Below are 21,511 nucleotides of genomic sequence, written 5' to 3' on the forward strand. Positions count from 1 at the left end.
TAATGATTCTTATTAAGAATTTAAGGTATCTCATTGTTCTCTTACTGCCACTAATAAGAAGGTCATGTAGTTGCAAACCTTTTAAATTTGTGTTGGACCTTGTCTAATAATCTTGGTCATGTCCCATTATCTAATATTCTTTACTATACTTTTCTACTGCATTAGGTTCTACTACCAAAAGATCTTTTCATTATTCTTCCTTATTACTCCATGTTATTAACAATATAGAATATATTAAAATTGTGTTTAGAGCTTGTAAAGAAACAGCCTGATTCTTATCTTTTATAGACATTTGCATAGTGTTTTCATACTTCCTGGAATTATCAAGTGTTTATATTTGTTACTGTTGCTGGATCATGTAGAATTTTCCCCCACTGTTATTTAAAAGTGGTTATAGTAATGAGATCTTGGTTTTCCATGGGCTGATTATCCAAGTTGTGGATTACCTGTGTGTTGTTACTTCTAGCCATTCTTAGGCTGCAGCAAAACGTGCAGCCACACTAGGAGGCATCTGCATTTGATGTGTTGTGAATTGCGGTATTTTTTCATGAAGCACTGCTTTGTCTGCTAGTGCTTAGTTTCTTCTGTTTTCCACAGTTTGCAAGTATTTGAAATTCAAATATTCCTGTGAATTATATACATTGATCTTCTTATATTTTGGAATAACTGTTTTCATTTTATAAAAGCTGGTATTCTACTCCATTATGTTTCGTGTTCTTAAGAGACGACCACTGACTATATTCTAGTGCACTGATTTACAATGTTGAACTTTATTTATATAATGTTGTTTTAAATGAAAAGGGCCTCATAATCACTAAATACATCAATTGTGAGTGGTTTGACCTGTATTGCAACACAATATGAAATCCTAAGTTCCCAATTCAAAAAGTTTCTGAAAACCCAGGGTTAAATCCATAAATGTACTGAGGTAATACGTTTTTTATTTTAAAAGTTAATACAAAATACTTGTCATTTTATCATCTTGGTGGGACCTGTTAGGCCTAGTTAGGGGATATTTGGTTGGTTTTTATTATTTCAGCAGTATGAGATGAGAGTAACTTCTTTGACATCAGTAAGTTTATCCCTCTAGCCTCACTGATAGTAGAATATGTGTAACAACTATCCTTAATTAAGTTTAAACAATAATCCTGTTCTCCTAGTTACATGGAGAAAAGCCTGTGGTTGTGTTAGCTGGGATTGTCTTCCCTATTTAGCATTTATGTTCTTAGAATTTAAAGCAAAATAATCCCATGGCTATGCTTTTGAAGTCCATTGCTGGGAAAATGCTAGAGCTGATACCTCTACCTCCTAAATCTCTGGATTCTCTCCTGTTAAAGACTGTTCACCTAGCTTGCAGAAGGAAAACTTAGTTTGGAAAATCACAGGTGCAGTAAGTAGTAGGGATGGTAATGGCAATAAAACCTCATATGGAATTCTTCTGCATTACAGGAGTACAAACGCAAGTTAGCCAGAGTGTCCCAAGTACGGAAAGAACTCAGGTCACGCATCCAGAACCTGCCTGATCTCTCTCGACTTCCCAACGTCACGGGCAGCCACGTACACCTACCCTTTGCAGGAGACATCTACAGCGATGACTGATTCCCAAACATCCCCCCATAGCCTCTGCTTTTCTGTGGAATGAGGGGTAGGCCAGACCGATCGGTACTCTTGTAGTATTATTTTTGTATAGTGTTGCAGAGTGTCAGTAAAAATACTTTAATAATTTATAAAAAATGGTTTAAAAAGTTGATTTGTTTACTATTTTATTGGTGAGTGAACAAAAGGGTACATTTATGAAAGTGGCATCTCTGTCTGTTACATGGAAGAATGAATAATTATCTTTTGTAAAGATTTTAGTTGGGTGCCCTGTAAAAAACATGCTAAGATTTTTCTTATGTACTCTGTATTTAATGTAGAACAATATATAATCAAAACATAATTCTAACTTGAGACATTTCCGTTGCTAGTGGGAGAGTGAAACATGGAAATCATAGGCTTAGGTTTGCAAAAAGGCCAATGCCATTTAATGCAAAGTTAAAAGTGATCTTACTGTCCATTACATTTAAATTACCCACTCCCAAAACAATGTGGGTTTTTTTGAAGTAAATGTTAACAACCAATTTTCTATTGGAAAATATTAATCATGTTACACTGAGCAGATCTTCAAACAACTCAAAATACTACAATATTTTTGTATCATATAGAAGTCAGCATGTAGAAACCATAAAATTGACCAGTTAATTATGTTTTGAAATTGTAGCTTTTTACAGCTGCTTAGTTTCTAAATCGAGGGACCATTCATTTGCAATCTAATCCTGTTCTGGAACATCTGTTTCCATCTAAAAAGGTTAATCCCAGAAATGTGAAGCCATTTTACAGTTTTAATTAAATTGAAAGGTCATTCTCTAAACTGTCTCAGTTGCTAAATGCCCATTATTAAAATTTGACAATGTACCATCCGTACATGCAACAAAATGGTGATACAGCTGTACTGTACATCCTCTTCCACTGAGAAACCCTGGAGGCCAGCATGGGCTACCACCTCCTCACCTTCACCTGCTCCAGCAAATATTTCTAAATCTTGCTTGTCTTTGTCTCACACAACAGGAAGAGACTGTTCAGGCCTGTGTATAACTCAAACAGAAAACTATTGCCCAGTTGAAAAACTCTGTTGCATGCCATAAGTGTGGTATTTGTCAGGGAACAGCTGAATTTGTGAAGAATCCTTGTTTCCATACTATGAATCAACTTTTAAGTTCACTTAAAGATACAGATAGGCATTTGGCACATTGCCAGAAAGTTGCAGCTTTTCAGTTCACTGGAATGAGCCATGTAATCACTGAGTAATTTTAGAAATGCCTACCTGTACCTTTGGCATTTTGATGACCTAAAAGACCTGGGCTGCAAGTGTTTTGAGTTGGATATATCATAGGACTGTTTTACGATTGCATTTTGTCCTTGGTTTTGCACTTGTCAGGCATTGTTTTGTACCAGTTCAGCTCACAGTTTACAAGTTTAATACACCTCACGTGGAATTAATTTTTTTTACAAAAAGCTGTTCTTCCTTTTCAAAACCCACAACAATTCAAAATAGTCCTGGAGTGAAATTGTTCAAGGTAGTTATCTGTCACTTGTTATTGGCTTCTACAGGGTGAATCACCAAAATAGTTGTAGGATGTGAATGGAGAATAATCACTCTCTTTAAAATACATACACTTGGACATAGGCATCTCAATACAGTTACTTTTTCTCATGGAAGTTGCTATGAATTAGACCTCAGTTAAGTAGGGAAAAAGCCTGAAAAGATAGAAATACAAGCTGTTGACATAGAAGTCCATAGGATGCAATGTAGAATACTGATTTCCTAAAAAATTCTGACTGACAAATAGGAGTGTGCAAAATAGTTATCAGAGCTCACTACAGGTCCAAAAATTTCAGTTTTGAGTGGCAATTTTCCATTCCATACGAAAAAAAGAGCTGTGACTACACTGAATCCAGAATATTTAGTTTCTTTAAGTGTAATATGCAAAATTAAATAACACTTACTGACATCTTTTCAGTGTAGATTCTTGATAAGAAAATGTTCTGATACAATTTAATGTTTTAAATATTTCTGTTCTAGAATGTTAAACTCACATAAATTCTTACACACGTGTATGTGCATTGCAGTTGCAGTTAAAGCTCAGTTTTGCTAAAGAATAGCACCAAATTTGTGGTAAATATTAAACCAGCTTAATCCATTAGAAATTCTAAAACAAATCATAGAACTAGAGGCATAAATAGTGAGTTCATGGTTGAATTCCATCCATAGAAAACTTAATTTATGCCCAGAGGTGATTATAAGTGCAGTGATAAGGCTTATTAGACTATGCTGAAAGATCTATATTGGATACTCAGAATCATAGGGAATTAAGCTTAAACAATCTTTTTCTGCCTGAATTGAAATTAGTTGTAATAATAAAGTTGAGTGCTGAATTTTCTTGATCTCTCAAAGGTTTTAAAAAAAACATTACATTTACTTCACTGGATCTGTTTTTCCTATTCATAACTCCTGGTGATAACATTGCTTATCTATAGGTAATGTAGAACTGATAAAAGAGTGAGGAAAACCTCAACTTTTTCTTGCTGTATATAAGTTTTAATTTTGAGAGAGTGTTATTTTCTAGATATATTTTTCCTTATTTTACTGTGAAATTGTTTACTTCAAGGAGTTTTTCATAGCTGGGGTTTTGGAAATGATCCCTCAATATTTGTTTGGAAAAGAGGGCTTGTGAAAGGCAAAGGTCACTCTTAGAGCAAGTGTCATATATTAATGGCTGAATGGTACGCTGGGGTTTTTTTATTTATATGGGAAAGGCATTGGGTATCAAGTAGTTAGGAGATTTATACTGTAACTGTAATAGTATAGCAGGAGATAGCATGGTAGAGTACAGATGCAGCCCTGTAGTGTCAAAAATTACCTCCAAATTCTCAGGTTCCAAAGCTCAATGTACGTACTTCTGACATCTCAGGAAGAAAAGAGGCTGGGTGGGGAAGGGTAGGGTGCCGAAGAGACAAAAGGGAGAACATGCCTGGGTGGAAAGGTAAAGCAAACCACATGTCAGCTTCTGTCAAAACAGAAATAAGTGTGAGACTGGGCAGCACAATGTTTTATCTGTAGGTGGGGTTGTGCCACAGAACTGCTTTGGGGTGTTGCCATCCCGGGAAAGAAAATGCGTGGGCTTACCCTGCCTACCTCTTCTAATGTGGTCTGGCTCTAGGCAATGCAGAATGCCTGCCAGACAAAAGGCACAATTATAAAATATCTGAATATTTTTAGTCTAATAATAAAGTCATAATAATTAGATTATTTGCTTCACTATATTGCACTTTTATTAAGCATTCTCTGAAAAAAGCAAAGATATTCCTGCAGCACTTTGCCATATGAGAATGCTTACCTTGGAGGTCACTGGGACTGCTTGTATGTATATTCTAGTGTTTGCAGACTCAAACTGTGTTTTTTGCAGAATGTTTTGAAAGATATCAGGAATACTACCCCACTTTTGTGGTTTTAAAAATAAATGTGAAGTCCTTAGTTACAAAAGTTGCCATTCTTAGAAATTGTTTCATGACTTCTTTTGGAAATTAGACCAGCCTGCAGTAATACTAGCTTGTCTGATTCACTCTGTAATGTTTTTATTAATATATTAAAGCACCTCTGTTAATCCCTAGCAACACAACCCAAACCACATGCTTATTATGTATTTTATCCGAGTAGTCTTCTGAGTGTCAAATTGAGAGCTTTCATTATGATGAAATTACATTGCTGCTTACCTGAAGTTTCAAAAAACCCATTGTGTTAGGACTTGCACAGACTAGTTCTGCTCTCACATCTCAGTGGTAACTCAGTTTGGTCCTTTGATGATGACCCAAACACATATGTAGGAAGGATGCAGTAGCCAGTGGTGCAGATGACCATGGAGGACGTGGAAATCATACATAGGCTTGGTTGGCCCTCTGCAGAAGAGCCTTTTGAAATGTAAGGAAATAGATCTGTGGGTGTGGGGTTTTTTCAGTGGGAAAATCAGTGAAAACCAGCACGTCTAAAATTTGATGGTTACATTTACAAATGTTTAGGCCAGTTCTGCTCATTACATTTAATCACAGTGATTATTCCTGCAAGTAAAGAAAGCAGACTCAAACATAGTGTCTGAAGTGGAATTTTTTTTTTAATGAATGACCAATTTTGTCTCGGCTCCTATTTCAGTGTGTCATTTATCTTGATTAAGTAGTAAACCTCTTCCATCGTGTTATTTAGGAATCTAATTCTGACTTCATATTTACAATAGTTGAAGTATCCTACTAAGCATGATGTTTTTGTGGGAATTTGAAAAAGTTCAATAGCACTCATTACTTGTTTGCAACAGAAATAGACTTATTTGTTAAAAGCTAACAAGAAAAGTTTGAAATGTAAAGATGTTTCATTATTGTGCTTTTCTGACAGAACCTGTAATCCTTGTGTAATTTATGTCCTCAGAATTACACCTGTATGTACACTCTTTCATATTTAATAAAACATTGTTGTAAAAACATCTTTGAAAATTATTGTTCCCTGCTTGCCTTCTCAGTCTCATGGTGAGAAATGGCTTCCTGTACTTGGAGGTAGTCAAGGTCTCATCTCAGGGATGATGCTGAGGAAATGCTTGATACTAATTTCGAGGTTTATTACTCCCTGTATTCTGTGTGACAGTTTTTGGTGAGAAAGCAGTGTGTTAAAGGGTCTGAGGTTCTATCTCTAGAACTGTAAATTTAGTTGAGCTGATTATTTTAAGACACACTTTTGTAACATTTTCAGTGTGGTACAAGTACTGCCAGTGATACACATACCATTGCCCAGTAGAATTTGTGTGAGAAGGAAATAACTCCCACTCTCAATTCAAATGCCTGTTTGCAGGGCTGTATGCTTAATGGAGACCTTCTTGCTCTTATTTTACAAAGTCTGAAATGAGAGAAGGCATTTCCTCTCTCCAGTTGTTCTTGCAGCTCTTCAAACACAAGCCAGTAATGTGGCCTGGCAGTGGTTTGGAGGGGAGCTCAGCATGTCTCTCACAGCCAGCAGCCTTCCATGTTTCATCAAGTACAGGAAGGTAATGTGTCCTGAAGGGGAGAGTGCCTGACTTGAATGTATGTGTGTAGTCTGTTTGCATGTAAGCCTCTGATGTGTGGGTATGTATATACCTATATATATTATCTACAGAGATATGTTCATACATATGTGTGTCTGTCTTTCAACACTCCAATTCTGTGAAAGTCCAGTTAACAGAAAGAACACTCCATTAAAGGCTTAGGAGTAATATAAAAGCACTGGAGAATATTTCTACCTAGCATTTTGAAGCACACTTGTAAAACAAGGGAAGGCACATACTCAATGACTTCTTTCCCTTTGTTCCCAGAATAAAGTCTAATAGCTCACAATAACAATCCCTTTTAACAACACATCTAGACATATCTGACAACTATGGTAAATCCAAAGAAAAAAAGATGTTGTTTGGAGCATGACAAGGCATTATCTCTGTTAACAAATAGTGTGCTGCAAAGGTAACACTCTTGGTGTGCAGAATGCCTACCACCCACAAAACATTTTTGGAAGTGCATAGTTTAGGCAAGCTCTCCTGCGATCATGTGGATAGATCACCCATTAGCTTTCTCTGCACACTGGTTGTGCTCCCCCCTCCATGTCTTTTATCCCTTCTCTGTAGTTTTATCCAAAAAGAATGCACTCTTGAGACAGCAAAATGTTGTGTAAGAAGCACTGTAAACAAAAACAACAGGGAAATGAGCTCTAACAAACACATTAATGTTGGGACACCTTAAAACACAGCAGATGCCTGTGCTGGTTTCACACTGGCCTCATGGGAAGCACAGCAGTACCTAATGTGTGTACTTTTAATAAATTTATTGCAAAATCAGTATTTTCAAATAGTTCTGTGCAATGAACATTTTCCATCAACAAAACGAAGTATTTCTTCCAGAGGACTGGATTGTAAGTACAGCAACAGGTCAATTCATGCCAAGTTCTACACTGGAAAAGGCAACAATCCAAGGTTTGTATTTTCATTAGAGTGGCAGTTCATTTTATCCTACATGTACACAAGAGACAATGAGCAGTGAGTCCTTCAGTTATTGTGCAAGTGTACAGGAGATATAAAAAAGGCTGCATGCCAATCTCTGAGACTCTTAAGTACAGTTTACAACAAACTATTCTCCCCTGCCCTAGACTGCTTCCCAGTCCACTAAGTTATTTGGTGCTCCTATTTCTTAAGCAGTGTTCAATTGAGTGTGAAGGCACTTAAACTATTCATTAAACTAGCAAAAGAAAAGGAAAATACAGACCTTTACATCCAAGAAAGTAAATGCTTATAACTAACTGGCTCTATTTTTCAGGGGGAATGTGAAGCACCATGTGCAGAACTTTCACTGCAGAAATATGCAGGATGGGCTATAACCTCAGTCTTGAACAGTTACTTTATATTTCCTCTCTTATCTCTGTGCCAAACATAAAATTGATAATCTTTAATGTTGACAATTAAATGGTCCTGATGGGGCCGTCATCAGCTTCCTCAAAGGATAAATCCTGGCTTTTAATTCTTGGGGCATCAGAAACTGCAAAACATGTCCAAGATTCCCAAGCATATTAAATTGGCTGTCTTTACTTCTCCCTCTGGCAGACCATCACTCCCCTTAGAAACAGACCTTCCTTCTAAAAAACATGATCTATGCTTCCACAAGGTACAGGATGTTAGCCTGAGTTTTAAAGAAATCACTTTGTTGATTTACTAAAACTGGAGCAATATTTATTGCTGTAATCTTTATTACTTTGAAATAAAATGTAACTAAAGTAAAGTCAAGAAGGTTTTGAAATCTGCCTTCTCGTTTTTCTCTTTTTCTTCTAGGTCAAGCATCCGTTTTAGCTTAGAAAAGTGAAATTTGGAATTTCGGGGAGTCTTGGAAGCAGAGTTGGTTGTTGTCTGTCCAGATTCACGTGTCCTGAAAAACAAAAGATTCAAATGTCTTAGAGGAGAGAAATAAGAATTAATATAAAGTAACTGTGAAAGCACACATATATGATTTGAGTGGAAAATATCCAAGAGAAATAGTGTATTTTTATGTGCAAGTGAGCAGGCAGAAGCAATACTTTGTCATGCAAATTTTAGGCAGACATTTTGCATTAGACACAAATGTAACTGGGTATTTTTTGCACACAGTGGCTTTTAATGAGAGTCTTTGATTTTAAAGGTTGGAAAGTTAAAATTGATCTCCTCAACCATACCAACTAAGAAATACACTACGTTATCAATTCAAACTTTATTAAATGACTGATCTAAAATCAACAAGATTTAATACACTCTACTTGGCAAAGGGCTGCTTTAAATAGGAAAGAAACACATACCTGGAAAGTGATGAGGGACTGTTCCCTTTAGATCCCAACCTACTGCAGCTTACAGGTGTCATTTTCTTTGCAGACTGAATTTTTACATCTGGTGTCTTCAGGCTAGATTTGATACCTGGAGTGCCACAATTTTGTGTTTTGGCTGCCAGAAAATCCCTGCTTTTACCATAGTATCTTGTTGTTTTGTTGCAAGATTTGCAAGTAACCAGCTATGGAGAGAAGAAAGGAAGTATCAAGCTGTCTTTCAGTCTTTCCACCTTTATGTTAAAAAGCCATTAGAAGAATTACTCAAACTGTTCTCCAAATACCATGACACAAATTAAATATTTGCTTAAGTGAAACATGAGATACTAAAAAGTACAAAGATACACTTTGTAACTTATATTTTAATTCAGGCTTCTTAAGCCAAATACATCCTCTGGGTTTATCTAGAAATTACTCCAATTCCCTGCAAACTAATTTCAGGGGACCCATACTGCTGAATGTAACATTGTACAGTGATATACAGAGAACAACCCTGTCAAGACATAAAACAGCACCTGAACTGGGCAAATCATATTTTGAGTGCACAAGATACACTGAGTATACTGGAGTACTCCTATACATTGGGAATTTGGCTAAAAAAATTGACATTCTGTGTCATCTAAAGTCATTAGCATATTCTACCCCCAATGAAGTTATATTGCACACTTTTCAGGGAATCTTGGGATACAATACTTAAACTACCAAACTCTCAAATCCAGTCATCCATTTTACTAAAAACAGCAAGTCTCAGTGAACAAAGCCAAGGCTTTGTATTAGAGCAAAAGTACTTTCTACAGTAAGTAGGATGTTCTAAACAAAGGGCACTTTCTCTTCTCTCTGTGTACCTCTAGGCTGCAGGGAACTTCAGCAGCACACCAGGCTGAGAGGTGCATCAGAACTGATCACATCACCCAGTCAGAGGCTGTCAGGCATTCCTGAAATCCCTCACTGCCATGGCAACTACTCATACTAAGATATATGAAAGTAATACAGCCAGACAGCTTTCTGAGGCACCAATTAGACTGACAGAAAAACAGTTCTGTGATGCTTCTGGTTAAAAATAACATACTCACAAGACTGTCACAAAAACGTCTAAGCAGTTTTGAAAACATCTACACCAAATCATTCTTCATTTCAACGTGCGTAAATTCAGATACTTTATTAAAAATTTCACTTAGAGATGCTGAAATGAAACATTTTTAGTTAAGTGTTTTGACTTCCTCTAGACATTATATTTTGTCAGCCTAACAAACTAAAAAAAAAGAAGAAATAGCATTAACTATTTTAGTGCTCAGGTATTGACATATTTTTAAGTTCTTCTGAATGAAATTCAGGTGGGAAACAACCATTCATGGTGACTTAGCACTGCATGGAATATAAATGGAGGTGACCACTTTACAATGCAGGAATTACTGGATTAATCATAGCACTTCACAGCTAATTTCCATTCCCTGAAATGGATCAGCAGTTAACTCCAAAAATTTCCAAAGCCTTGAAACAGTCCCTATGTTATATGCCTTTTTATGCCAGAAGCAATCTAAAATCAAGTTCTACTTGCTAAGAAAGTTCTCAGAGGTTCAACCTGTCACATTATTACTTGCATTAATTTCCAACCACACTGGAATTTTCATTTGCACAAGTCTCAGGTATTAGATTACAGGGATCTACATTGCTAATTTTGAAAGCTGCCAGTTGCTGACAGCATTTTTAAAGACTTAAGACAAGAAACACTTAAATCATAATCCACAGGACAAATTTAAACTGAACAAAGCTCAAGTACAGCAGTCTGTAATTACATACCAAGATCAAAATATTACCCAGAGTTTAAACTGGACCTATTTAAACTGAATTTCAAACTACTCATATGAATGCACAGTGTGTCCCTAACAAACACTCTGCAGCTACACAATAAGTCTAAGAGCCCATCATCATTTCATAGGACACTGCTCTGTTCATCAGTTCCTTAAAGGGACAGTTCTTAATGTACCCTCAACATTCAGGATACCAGAAAAAAAAAAAGCAAACATGTCAGCTTGAAGAATCTGAGTTGCAAGGGACCCACATGCATCACCAAATTTCAGCTCCTGGCCCAGCACAGGACATGCCAAGAATCCCAGCCTCATGTGCCTCAGAGTGTTGTCCCAATGCTTCCTGAACTCCTGTCAGCCTTGGTGCCGTGACCCCTCCCCTGGGGAGCCTGTTCCACTGCCCAACCACCCTCTGGGTGAAAAACCTTTTCAGATGTCCTTTCTGAAGCTCAACTTGGGTCTACAATTTGGGGAGAGTGCCTTTATGAAGCATCTTATTTTGGTCTGACAGCCAAAAACCTTGGTGATATATTCCTCAGTTTAAAATTTTTAATTGACTCTTACATAGTTTTTGGTTTCACAAAATTTACTCCTGTAACCGCAAGACTCTTATGCAAGAAAATTCCAAGTGTGCCAGCAACTGCTGGGCACGATAGGGTGCAGTCTCATTTATTACAACAACCATTCACATAACCTGTTTTAAAAACAGTACATACCTTGGCAACACTAGATTAAATGTTTACTATTATTCTTCCAATAGTAATTAAATGTCACATTCCTGAGTTCTTTTAGGAAAAATAACTGAGGCCTCAAGAAAAACGTCAACTTGTTGAAATTACCTCTGTAATTTAGTTTTAAAAGAGTTTCTATAAACAGTAATATTCAGACAAAAGTAAAAAATTCTATTAATACAGATGGCAATAATAATCTGATGTAGCTATGAGAGGCTAGTGAAACACATGAAGTAAAGCTTGTGTCAAAACATATTTGGTCAACAAGTGATAAACTGAAACAAAGGAACATGAGATGCTTGCGTAGCTTCTCTAACATGTGGGGTCACAAGGTATTTTTTTGACAGAAAAGCTTACTGGTCTTGTGTTCATGATCTATCTATTGTGGGAGGTAAATTTTAAAAATGTCATTTATTCATAGAAGTTATTCCAAAAAGAAAGAGTCTTATGCTCATGAAAAAGAAATGTGTGGGCTCCTCTTCTAAGAGAAAGGTTTCTGTATCTTCTCTTTTTTTGCCACTGAAAGAGGGACATGAAATTTAGGGAAATATCGTGTACATGTCAGTTTCAAATAACTGTCCTTACCAGAATGCTTCTTGACTCCCTGTACTTTCTCAAAAGCTTTGTCTGTTTCATGTTAAGCTTATGATTCTTCGCCTCTCGTTTAAGGACCTTCTCTATCTGTGGAGTCACTTTCATCTTTGGTTTGAGGCGCACTCGGTAGCTGTCAGGAACCAGGAACTGGAAGCAGTAAGGACATATCCTTTCTAATCCACGTTCATTACCTACAGATAAGTAAAGGCAAAAGGATGAAATAACTATGTTTTATAAGCAAACTTTAAAATTGTGTATTTCAATGTAAACATTACCTAGCTATATGTTTTTCTGTTTAAGGTAACACTAGAACACAAGAGGAAGCTGAGCACCAGAATGTGCTCAGCTGAGCACAATTCAGACTAAGTTAATGCCTGGCACAAGTTTACACGATATCTAACTGTATATTTTCTTGGAAAAACGCAATTCCTTCCCAAAAATCTTTAGCAAAGGAGGCTCACAATTCTGCCATGTAGGCACAATCTTCTACCAGATCAGCGACACCAAAGCCTCGGAAGGCTCTTTGCCCATTTTAAGTGTGAGAAGATGACACGACCTCAGGAACGAGAGAAACACTTTGAGGTAAATTTCAGACCCAACAAGAGGCTCGCTCCTGACATCTGCCTCATTGTCTCCTGCAGCCGGAGCCGGACTCGGGCGCCTCTCCGCCAACCCCCGAGGGCCCCCTGGCCCTGCCTCCTGGCGAGCTCAACACCGCAGCCGGCAGCCCCGAGGCTCGGCCCTGCGGGGGCAGCGCAGGGCAAGGGGCACAGGGAGGGAACGGGCGAGCCGGCATTCATTCCCATGCTCCTGTCCTGTCCTTGCGCTGCTCTCCCGCGGCAGGAGCCTCCTCTGGAGCGCTGCGGCCTCACGGGGCGCCCGGCTCCGGAGCCCCCTCCTCCGGCCCCGGCTCCACCGCCTGCGCCCGGGTCCCTCACTCGCCTCGGGAGCTGCGGAGCGTCCACCTGCACGGGAGAGAGGGAAAGCGTCAGGGCGCGGCCGCCGGCACGGGCGGGGACATCCCGCGCGTCACCGCCGGGCTCCCGCACCGCCCGGCCCGGCCCCGCCGCGGTTCCTTACAGCAGGAATCGCGCCTCTCCCGGGCACGTCTCCGCCAGCTGCTCCGCCGAAGCCAGCAGCCGCCGCCGCCCCATGGCGCTGAGCGCCCGCCCCGCCGGAAGGACGGGAGGGGAGGGAAGGGAAGGCGGGCGATGTGCAGCGCTTGGCCGAGCCCCGGCGGCTCCGCGGCCGCTGCAGCAGGGTACCGGGCTGGGGCGGGCCCGGGCGAGGGCAGGGCCGGGGCCGGGGCGGGCGCCGGAGGGCAGCGGGGCCCGCCTGAGGGGCCGCGGGAGCCGAGCCCTCTCTGAGCGCGACACCCGCCGCCTGTGTCCCCGCAGTGTGAAAAGTTTCTCCGGTAGGAAAAGAAACTTTTACCTTAGGGAAATAAAACGTGAGGAAGAGGTGCTTTAGGTTGAAGGCGGCAGAACGCTTAGGCTGGCTCAGAGAGGTCATGGAATCTCTTTCTCTGGAGACACGCCAATCCCACCTGGATGCGTTCCTGTGTCACCTGCTCCAGGGCACCCTGGATGGATGATTCCCAGAGGTCCCTTCAAATCGTAACAATTTTTTGATTCTGTGGAAAAAAAAAAAAAACCAAAATCCCAAACTTCGAACCCCACGCGTTTCTCTGTGAGGGCTTGTCAGGTGAAAGATGTGCAGCAGCCGCTCCAGAAATCCACCCGATGCTCAGCAGTGCTGAACTTCATCTGTCACACTCTCTACTGGAGGTGCCTTTTCCGTGCATTTTGGCGACTGCAGACTTTACTTTATCACTCTGCAAATGTCCTCCAATTAAAAAAAAAAAAAAAAAAAAAAAAAAAAACCACCACCAAAACCCCTAAACCCGAAAAAACCCCTACCAAAACCACAACCCCCTCTAAAAACCTCCCCTGCACCTCCCCAAAAAAGCCCCTAAACCAAACCCTAAGCCTTTCACCGTTTGATGTGTGTTTTATTAATTCCCTCAGCCCTGCTCATTTGCTAGACGTTTTTATCCTTTGATCTATTGGTAATGGTGTTCATTTAGGAGAGGTATTCAGCTGAGCAGGCTTCAATAGTCTATCAAGGAATTTAAATAAATATAATTATTTCTTATTTTCTGACATGGTGTAGCCAAGGGCTTTAAAGATAGAAAAGCAACAGGAAAAAGACATCTCAAGGCTTCCTTTAAGACAGGTTTACTGCACAGTCAATAAATCTGGACTTGTTAATTAAATGTTCATAATAGGTACAATTAGGGCCTCTGTTGAGTCTATTTTTTTAATGAAACTAATTTTTTCAGTTAACCTTTCAATGTTACATTTTCATTGCTTTGTTGCTGGCTTTTTTGATCCTAGAGTGAACTCCTACCTTTTCTGAGAGGAAGAGGAGAGATATCATGTAATATCTATTCAAAACAGAACCAGTGTCCATCAGTCAACAGAAACATTCCCATTTATTAATACTGTTGAGGGAAAGTGAAAGTACTTTTTGAACACAAGTAAACAAAAATAATTCCAACACTTTTTTGAGGTGTGGGTCTGTGTCTATAATTTTTTAAGCCCGTTTGTTCCCCAGGGAAGTTGTTTTTGGAGGAAGAATGGTGAGGCAAGATAGTGCTTTCCCAGCTGCTGCCTAGATAAAGGGAAATGTGCTAGGGATTTCTTCTTTTGCCTGGAGCTGGGACCTCCTGGACTCCTCCCTGCCCCTGGAGTGGTGCAGGTGGGCCAGAGTATCTGCACCAGCACTGTGGATTCACTTTTCCTTCTGAGAACAAGTGCCTGAGCGACCTGATTAACCAGCATGTGCTGTACTTATTAGGCAGTGACTAACACAATGCAAAGGATTAATTTATATTCTCCCCCCTCCACCTTCACTTTTACACTCTTTATATCCCTGCTTTTTTCTCTCTCAGTGTCTTCCAGTGTGCCTGAAATGCTTGTACACTTTTTTGTCGTTCTGCCCCTGAGACAACACTGGGCCATTCCTTTTTTTTTTTTTTTATCTTAGCTGGCTGGATTCTCTTTGCATTATAGATCATCTTTGTTAAAAAGCAGGGCAGACAGCCACTTCCAGAGCCATCCACACTCAGGGTGATGTGCCTGGGTGATGTGTGTCCCGAGTCCTATCATATGATACTTTCCCATATTAGGTGAGGTGCTGAATGTGCTAAACAAAGCACTAGAGACAAAGGGGAAATGGCCAAAACCCATGGCCTCAAATCCATGGCTCCCTACCAGCCCCTTCCTGCAGAACTCCCATCACAAGGCAGTATTTCTGTGCATCCAGTGCTGGCAGGACCAAACCCTTAAAACCAGACAGCCTTCAGATCCCCGGCACAGTATTTATGGCATCAGTGCGATGGATTCATCCTCATTTCAAGGCAGAACGCTTTCGTCTCTACTTTTTCCTGGCTTTTGTTCGCCAAAAAAAGAGCCCACGTAGCAGAGCCGTGTTACAAACTGCTTCTCGCTTCTGTTGTTTAGCGTTTTGTAGCTACCACGGCTGGCCAAGAGGCTGTAAATCTTGCCTGGTGTTTTGTAACAAAGGAAAAAATAGAATGATTTGTGTTGACTTTTGGTCATCGTGTATCATTATCGATCCGGGGGAGGGCGGCGGGGAGCGCGGATCTGTTGCTCGCCGCTTCTCCGGGAAGGCGGCGTGAGCCGGCAGTCAGTAGAGGGCAATAGAGAAATACAGTTTGTGATGCCTAAAGGATTTGAAGCCCTGATTATGTGTTTACAGAAAAGAAAAAGAAGAAAAGAAGAGCCAGGAGGATAGGTTGTTCAGTTTACTACCGGAGACCTGACTGTGACAGACCACCAAGAAAACAAAATTTTCAAAGAGAGTGGAGAAGACCTTCTGCAGCATCTGCAAGTCTGTCCTTTTTTCTTCAGAGTTACGTAGGATAACTTAGCCAGAACTTATTGATGTCTGCATGTTCAGTGGACTCGGGGATGGACTGGGAGATGCGGAAACGTACTCTTTGGAAGAAACAGGAGAGGAGGCATTTCAAAGATCCTGCAGGTGACAAAGGTGAGCAAACTCACAGCTTCTCTTTCACGTGAGATAATGAATGTTCAGTCAGCTGTATAAAAGTCATGAACACACTGAGTGAGTGATAGAAATTATATGAGAATTTTGCTTTTTCAGGCATGCTACTGCATGATTCATTTTCTCACTGAAAAAAGAGAATAGTGATGCTACAAGGATAAGCATTTCCAAGCATATGTTATTTTGAAGACATGCTAAAACCAGTGACCTGTTTTATGTGTCATATTTTGTATTGGAATTGTTTGAAATGTGCTCATCATTTTACAAGCTTTATGTGCTATAGTTCCTAGACTCTAGTTTACAGAGGAATATATATATATATATAAATGTGACTATTGTTTCTCCTTTCAGAGGGGATTTTTGCTCAGCTTTTAGACAAATGTGATTTGAAGGTTTGGAGAAATTTATCAAGAGATTTTGGTAATGCCCTCAGGTTTCTCAAAGGCTTTTTAATCAGAAAGATATTGAGAAGTGATAACTAAGAACACAGTAATAACAAAAGGTGTTAAGCCATAGAAATCAAGGGATGCAGAGGGTTGGGAAAGCAGCAAAAACCACAAGAGACTAAGTTAGGAAATAAACATGTGAAACACTTTTCTATTGCCAAGATCTCAGCTGGTGTCACCATAACACTTGGAAAATATCCTCAGGATGCCGGGAACCATTAAAGCAGTACAGATTATCAGAAGATAAACTTCCACTTCAGCTGCCACCACTACCAGAAGTGACCAATAAGAAATGTTTGGGAAATGAAAGATGAAGAATCAAAGCACTGACATTCTGGGGATATCACAGAGCAAATGCAAGGGTACCTAGAGGTCAGTCAGACAGTACCCATTTGAAACAAGGCAGGCTGAAAAATAAAATAAATAAATCATATTCTGAAACAAACCATCAGCTTTTAAAAGGTAATTAAGGGACAAGTTATCTGGTGTTCCTGCTGAGCTTGGATTTATTTTGTAAGTGGTATTATAGGTGAGGCTATGACGCAGTGATTTATCTATGCTTTGAGTGCCAAAAACATGTAAAAGATTAGTGTGGTTTTTGTTAGTTTATACATTGTTTAGAACACAGCTTCCTTGCAGTATGCGCGTGAGGGAGGTGAAAGGTAACGTATACAAAGCATGCCACTGTATCCTGTGGGCTGGCAACATCCATTTGATAGGGAATATACCCAATGACTATCAGAATCCATCTGATCTTGAAAGCTACAAGTTCTAGTTTCCTATTTTTTCTTCCTTTCATTCAATTTCCAGTACTCTACATCTTGTACACTTGTAAATCCATTATCTCAAAAGATAATAGAAATTAAAGATGGTGTTGAACAAAAACCTCAGAGAGAAATATTCATGCAGCTTAATAGTGCCAACTCTTCTTTAAAGTGGTCTCTGGTAGAAATTATTAACTCTGTATCTAGGATGTGAAGCTGTAGGGCAGTAAACGTTCCCTTATAACTGATACCTATTTTCAGTGAAATTAGCAGGGTTGCCGTGTGGTGTTTTGTCCATACAAATACAGTCAAAGGGATTTTTGTAGTGGGGAGCCACACAGGCCAGCGGCTGGGGCTGAGGAATGGTAGCTGCTGCTCCTGGAAGTCCAGGCCTTGCTTTGTCTCTGTGTGACTTTGTGGTACATTAGGCTTGCTTATGGTCAGCTCATGAAGTGGCCAGGCTGGCACCTTGCCCATGCCAAGGGCTGGGCTTTGAGTGGCAGGGTGCTGATGGTACAAGGAGGCCTTCCTTCCATGCAGGATATGGGAAAGGCCATTGCCAGGTTGCAGTGTTCTTCAGTACACAGACAAACACACTCCTATGCCAGTTCTGCCTGTAAATCCTTGCTGCCTTGAGTCATGATAAACCATACCTTAATTTTCACTCACAGAACAGTTGTCTAAAAATGTTGAAATCTCAAGCCAAAGTTTCACCTGTGAAAAAGATGCTGCTAATTAATGTGTTAATTGTCATGTAAACCCCTTTGCTTAATGAGATATGAAATGGCCCCTGCTGTTAGCAATATCAGTGTGCACAGGAGTTTGTCCCGGGCACTTAGGGTCATTTACTGCTGTGCTGCAGCACAACCCAGGGCTGCTATTTCAGCCTCTTGCCAAAATAGAAACGTTTTACTTTCTGATGAGTCATCTGGGTTTCGCTGAGATCTTGCAAGGTTCCCCCACCCTATTTTTCTTTGCTGTGCAGTCCAGGCCCTGCCCTGGAGGCCTTGCTTTCTCAGGAAAAGATGGGGTGGAACCTGCTTCAGCAGCTGTCAGCTCCATTCCTTAATTAACTTGGAGCAGACTGCTAATGAATGATACGGAGCGTTTTCCCTGTCACTGGAGCTGAACATGCAGCGTTCCCAGCCTTTTCTGGCCAGCAGTGTGGCAAAGCAGTGCTGGCAACTGAGTCAGTTTGCCACACGTTGTGCTAAATGTTCCCTGCGTCAAGGCAGAAAGGGAACTAGGTCAACAAAAGGTGGAAGCTTTAATCTATTTTCCAGGTAGGTCATACTTACAAACAACAGAAGAACTACATGTTTCAAGAAAATATTTCCTTGCATTTTTTTTTTCCTTCTGATGCAAAAGGGGGTAGAGGAAGACTTAATTTTCTTCTTTCCTTTTACTTTAAATTATTTCCTTTTCCTTCTAAGTCTGAATGATCTGTTCTAATGTGGCACTAGTTTGAGCATGAGGCCAGACTAGATGACCTCTAAAGGTTTCCAACCTTACCCTGTAATTTTCAACAATCATGCTGTTATTTTGGATTCCTCCCGACTCCAAATTACCTGGGAGAGGGGAAAAAAACCCACCACTGTTTAAAGATAATTTTCTTTCCCCTTAAGTTATTATTTTTATTCATTTGAAAATGCACCAGGGAAAATAAAAGCTGGGTACTTCTAATAAATAACAGTGTTATGGAATAGTTCTTTGCAGTTGTTGGTTTCTGAGTTTTGTTGTAAAATGCTTTAATTACCATGTTCAGGCTGCTTTGCAGAATTGCTATTAGACGGAAATGTAGTCAGCTGAGGGGTAAACTGTTTGAGGGCTGTACTCCCTGCTGCAGTTGAAAAGTGGCTTTTGACACCTGTTTATAGTATCCTAAATTGGTCTTGTGTTTGAAAAGCTGGTGTCATTGCTGATTCTTCCAGTTCTATGCCTGGTGACTCATGTGGTAAGAAGGAGTGAAATATTTTCTGCTAATGTATGTGAAATAATATTAATTTTAAAAATCCATATTGCTTTTTCAGTAATGCATTTTAGCTAAATTCATTCCAAATTATGCTGTTTGCCCAGCTGACATCCTTAATTCATCACCCTGGCTGAAACCAAGATCTTCAAAGCCACTTACAACAGCTAAACAAACATGTCTTTCATTAGCTTCGATTATAATGCCTGATGAAGTGCACAGAGGATCTAAATCTTTAGAGATGACAGTGATGGATATGATTTAGACACAGGAGAGGTAAGAGAATCAGGCTGATGCTTAGAGTGAGCATTAATCCAGAGTTTCGCAGTCAAATGTAGGTGGATGGTGCAGTGCTTCCTATCTGCTTCAAAACTGCTGTTGCTGCTGAGGCACAACATATTCTAACTGCACTAGGAAGTGAGCACTTGGGTTTTCATTGCTGGTAATGGGGCCTTGTCCCCAAAACCTACTCCTCTTTTAAAGGATAAACTGGATGTAACCACCTCCGAAGTGTGAAGCAGCTACAGTGAAGAGAAAAACTCCACGTGACATCAATTTAATTAGAATGCAGTATCATTGCCTTGATTAGTGATGGAAAACAGGAAACTTCTTCAGTGAGGATTGTATTATAGCTGCACAATTCCGCAGTAGGGAAAGGATTTAACCTTTGTCAAGTTGGCCTGCATGCAAGGCCCTGGGCTTTCCTGTGCCCCTCAGAGACTTTGTGCAGAAAACAAAACAGCAAGGGGTAGATAATTCAACAGAAGATTTCTTTTTCTAAAATCCAGAGGCCTCTGCTTAAGCATCCCAAGCTATTAAAAGCTCACACTAGTTGTATGCACATATCTTAAACAAACATCATCAGAGTTATGTTAACTTGTTGCTTATTTGGAATGTGGAGAGGGGCTGATGCAATCTCTGGTCTTTTTCAAGAAGGCACATAGCCATATGTTTTTGTGTATTCTTTTCATTATAATTAGATAAAGCTGACAGTGGTGTTCAAGTATAGTCTGCATCAGTCCCTTGAAAGGTCATTTCCTTAGTGAGCAAAGACTTGTTGTCTTTCTTCAGGACAATAGTTTTAAAGACTAGGTTGATAGCTGGGCAGACTCAACAAAGTTTGTCAATTAATAATCAATTTATGGAAATGAAAATTAGTTTTTCCTTACTGTGTGCTTAAGCAATGTTTTCCTGATGAAAATATTTATGGGTTTTTTTGTTTGTTTGTTTGGTTTTTGGGATTTTTTATCTCCTCCTTTCTCCTGAGCCAGTCTGAGATCTCTATATCCCTTAGCACTGTTTAGAAAAAAAGATCTGGTTTTCCTAAGAGCAGGGAAGACAGTGTAAAGCCTGAAGGAATTCTAGACAGAGATGCTGTGGCATACATAAGGTCTGTGAAGAGCTTGTCACTGTGCATTTTGGCTCTCAGCTTCTGTTTCATTTGTTCTGCTGGTTAATCATTGGCTTGAGTGCTCAGGTACCATGGTGATCAACACACTACCAGTGCCACAAACCCAGCATGATGCATATTCATTGAAACACTATTTTTGAAATAAAACCAAAAATAAATGCAACTTTTGAAAATCCTCAGCATAGCTAACATTGCCATGTACTTTCCTCTCTAACAATTTAAATTAGCATGGTAGGATAAAGGCTTCTTCCTCCCATTTTAGATTTTTCCTTCTGCTGTTGATATCCCCAGCTTTCTCATTAAATGGTTTGAAAGGCTTCAGACTTCTTCCATATGTTGAGTATAGCACATTTGTGCATTGGCCTTTCTGTGCAGCTATTGAGATGTTTGTTCCACTGTCATCAATATTAATATCAAGGAAAGGCCCTTGGAATAAGAGCCAAATGCATCCTTGCTCTGTTAAGCCCCAACAGTTTGCTAAGTGTGACCTTTGTGAAGCTACGGGTATAAAGTTCAACCTTGAAAATCTTGGCCAGCAACTAACTGCTGGAATGCCAATTGGCAAGCTCTTCTTCCTTCTCCAAATGCGGAGCCTTCTGCCTGAATAGCTCCAATGCAGCATCTCTTCCGCAGTGTCAGGTTTTGAGGTCTGATCCTCACACAGACCTTTGGTGCTGTTGTTAATTTTTATAATGCTGTGCTATTTATATCTTTATTTGAATGTGTAAGGTGGCCAACATGGG

The 21,511-nt window shown here is 39.9% G+C and overlaps 2 protein-coding genes and 1 long non-coding RNA gene across 4 annotated transcripts in view; 2 read left to right on the top strand and 1 right to left on the bottom strand.

The window, feature by feature from the left end:
• Nucleotides 1-6,071, top strand: part of RPRD1A (regulation of nuclear pre-mRNA domain containing 1A) — a 43,794-nt gene extending 37,723 nt beyond the window's left edge. The window contains exon 7 of the mRNA XM_063163622.1: nt 1,450-6,071. Within this exon, the coding sequence (XP_063019692.1) occupies nt 1,450-1,599 (150 nt within the window). The 3' untranslated portion in view covers nt 1,600-6,071. The remainder of the gene's footprint in view (nt 1-1,449) is intronic.
• A 2,261-nt stretch (nt 6,072-8,332) lies between these two features.
• C1H18orf21 (chromosome 1 C18orf21 homolog) lies at nt 8,333-13,249 on the bottom strand. The gene is made up of 5 exons (XM_063163635.1): nt 13,167-13,249; nt 13,029-13,051; nt 12,078-12,277; nt 8,930-9,138; nt 8,333-8,526 (listed from the first exon to the last, which is right to left on the bottom strand). The coding sequence occupies exons 1-5, from the start codon at nt 13,238-13,240 to the stop codon at nt 8,373-8,375; spliced, it is 660 nt and encodes a 219-aa protein (XP_063019705.1). The 5' UTR covers nt 13,241-13,249; the 3' UTR covers nt 8,333-8,372.
• Nucleotides 13,250-15,843: 2,594 nt separating this feature from the next.
• Nucleotides 15,844-21,511, top strand: part of LOC134422030 (uncharacterized) — a 79,663-nt gene continuing 73,995 nt past the window's right edge. The window contains exon 1 of one of the 2 annotated variants that reach the window (XR_010028719.1): nt 15,844-16,160. This is a non-coding gene — a long non-coding RNA (uncharacterized LOC134422030). The remainder of the gene's footprint in view (nt 16,161-21,511) is intronic. The other variant, XR_010028720.1, reaches the window with a different exon arrangement.

This window comes from Melospiza melodia, chromosome 1 (assembly GCF_035770615.1).
Source record: "Melospiza melodia melodia isolate bMelMel2 chromosome 1, bMelMel2.pri, whole genome shotgun sequence".
Lineage (NCBI taxonomy): Eukaryota > Metazoa > Chordata > Aves > Passeriformes > Passerellidae > Melospiza > Melospiza melodia.

Coding starts and splice junctions, on each gene's coding strand:
- C1H18orf21 (XM_063163635.1), bottom strand. CDS start 13,240: ATGGGGCGGCGGCGGCTGCTGGCTTCGGCGGAGCAGCTGGCGGAGACG. Junction 13,052..13,166: donor GGAGAGGCGCGATTCCTGCT/GTAAGGAACCGC, acceptor TCTCCCGTGCAG/GTGGACGCTCCGCAGCTCCC. Junction 12,278..13,028: donor GACGCTCCGCAGCTCCCGAG/GCGAGTGAGGGA, acceptor ACTTATCTGTAG/GTAATGAACGTGGATTAGAA.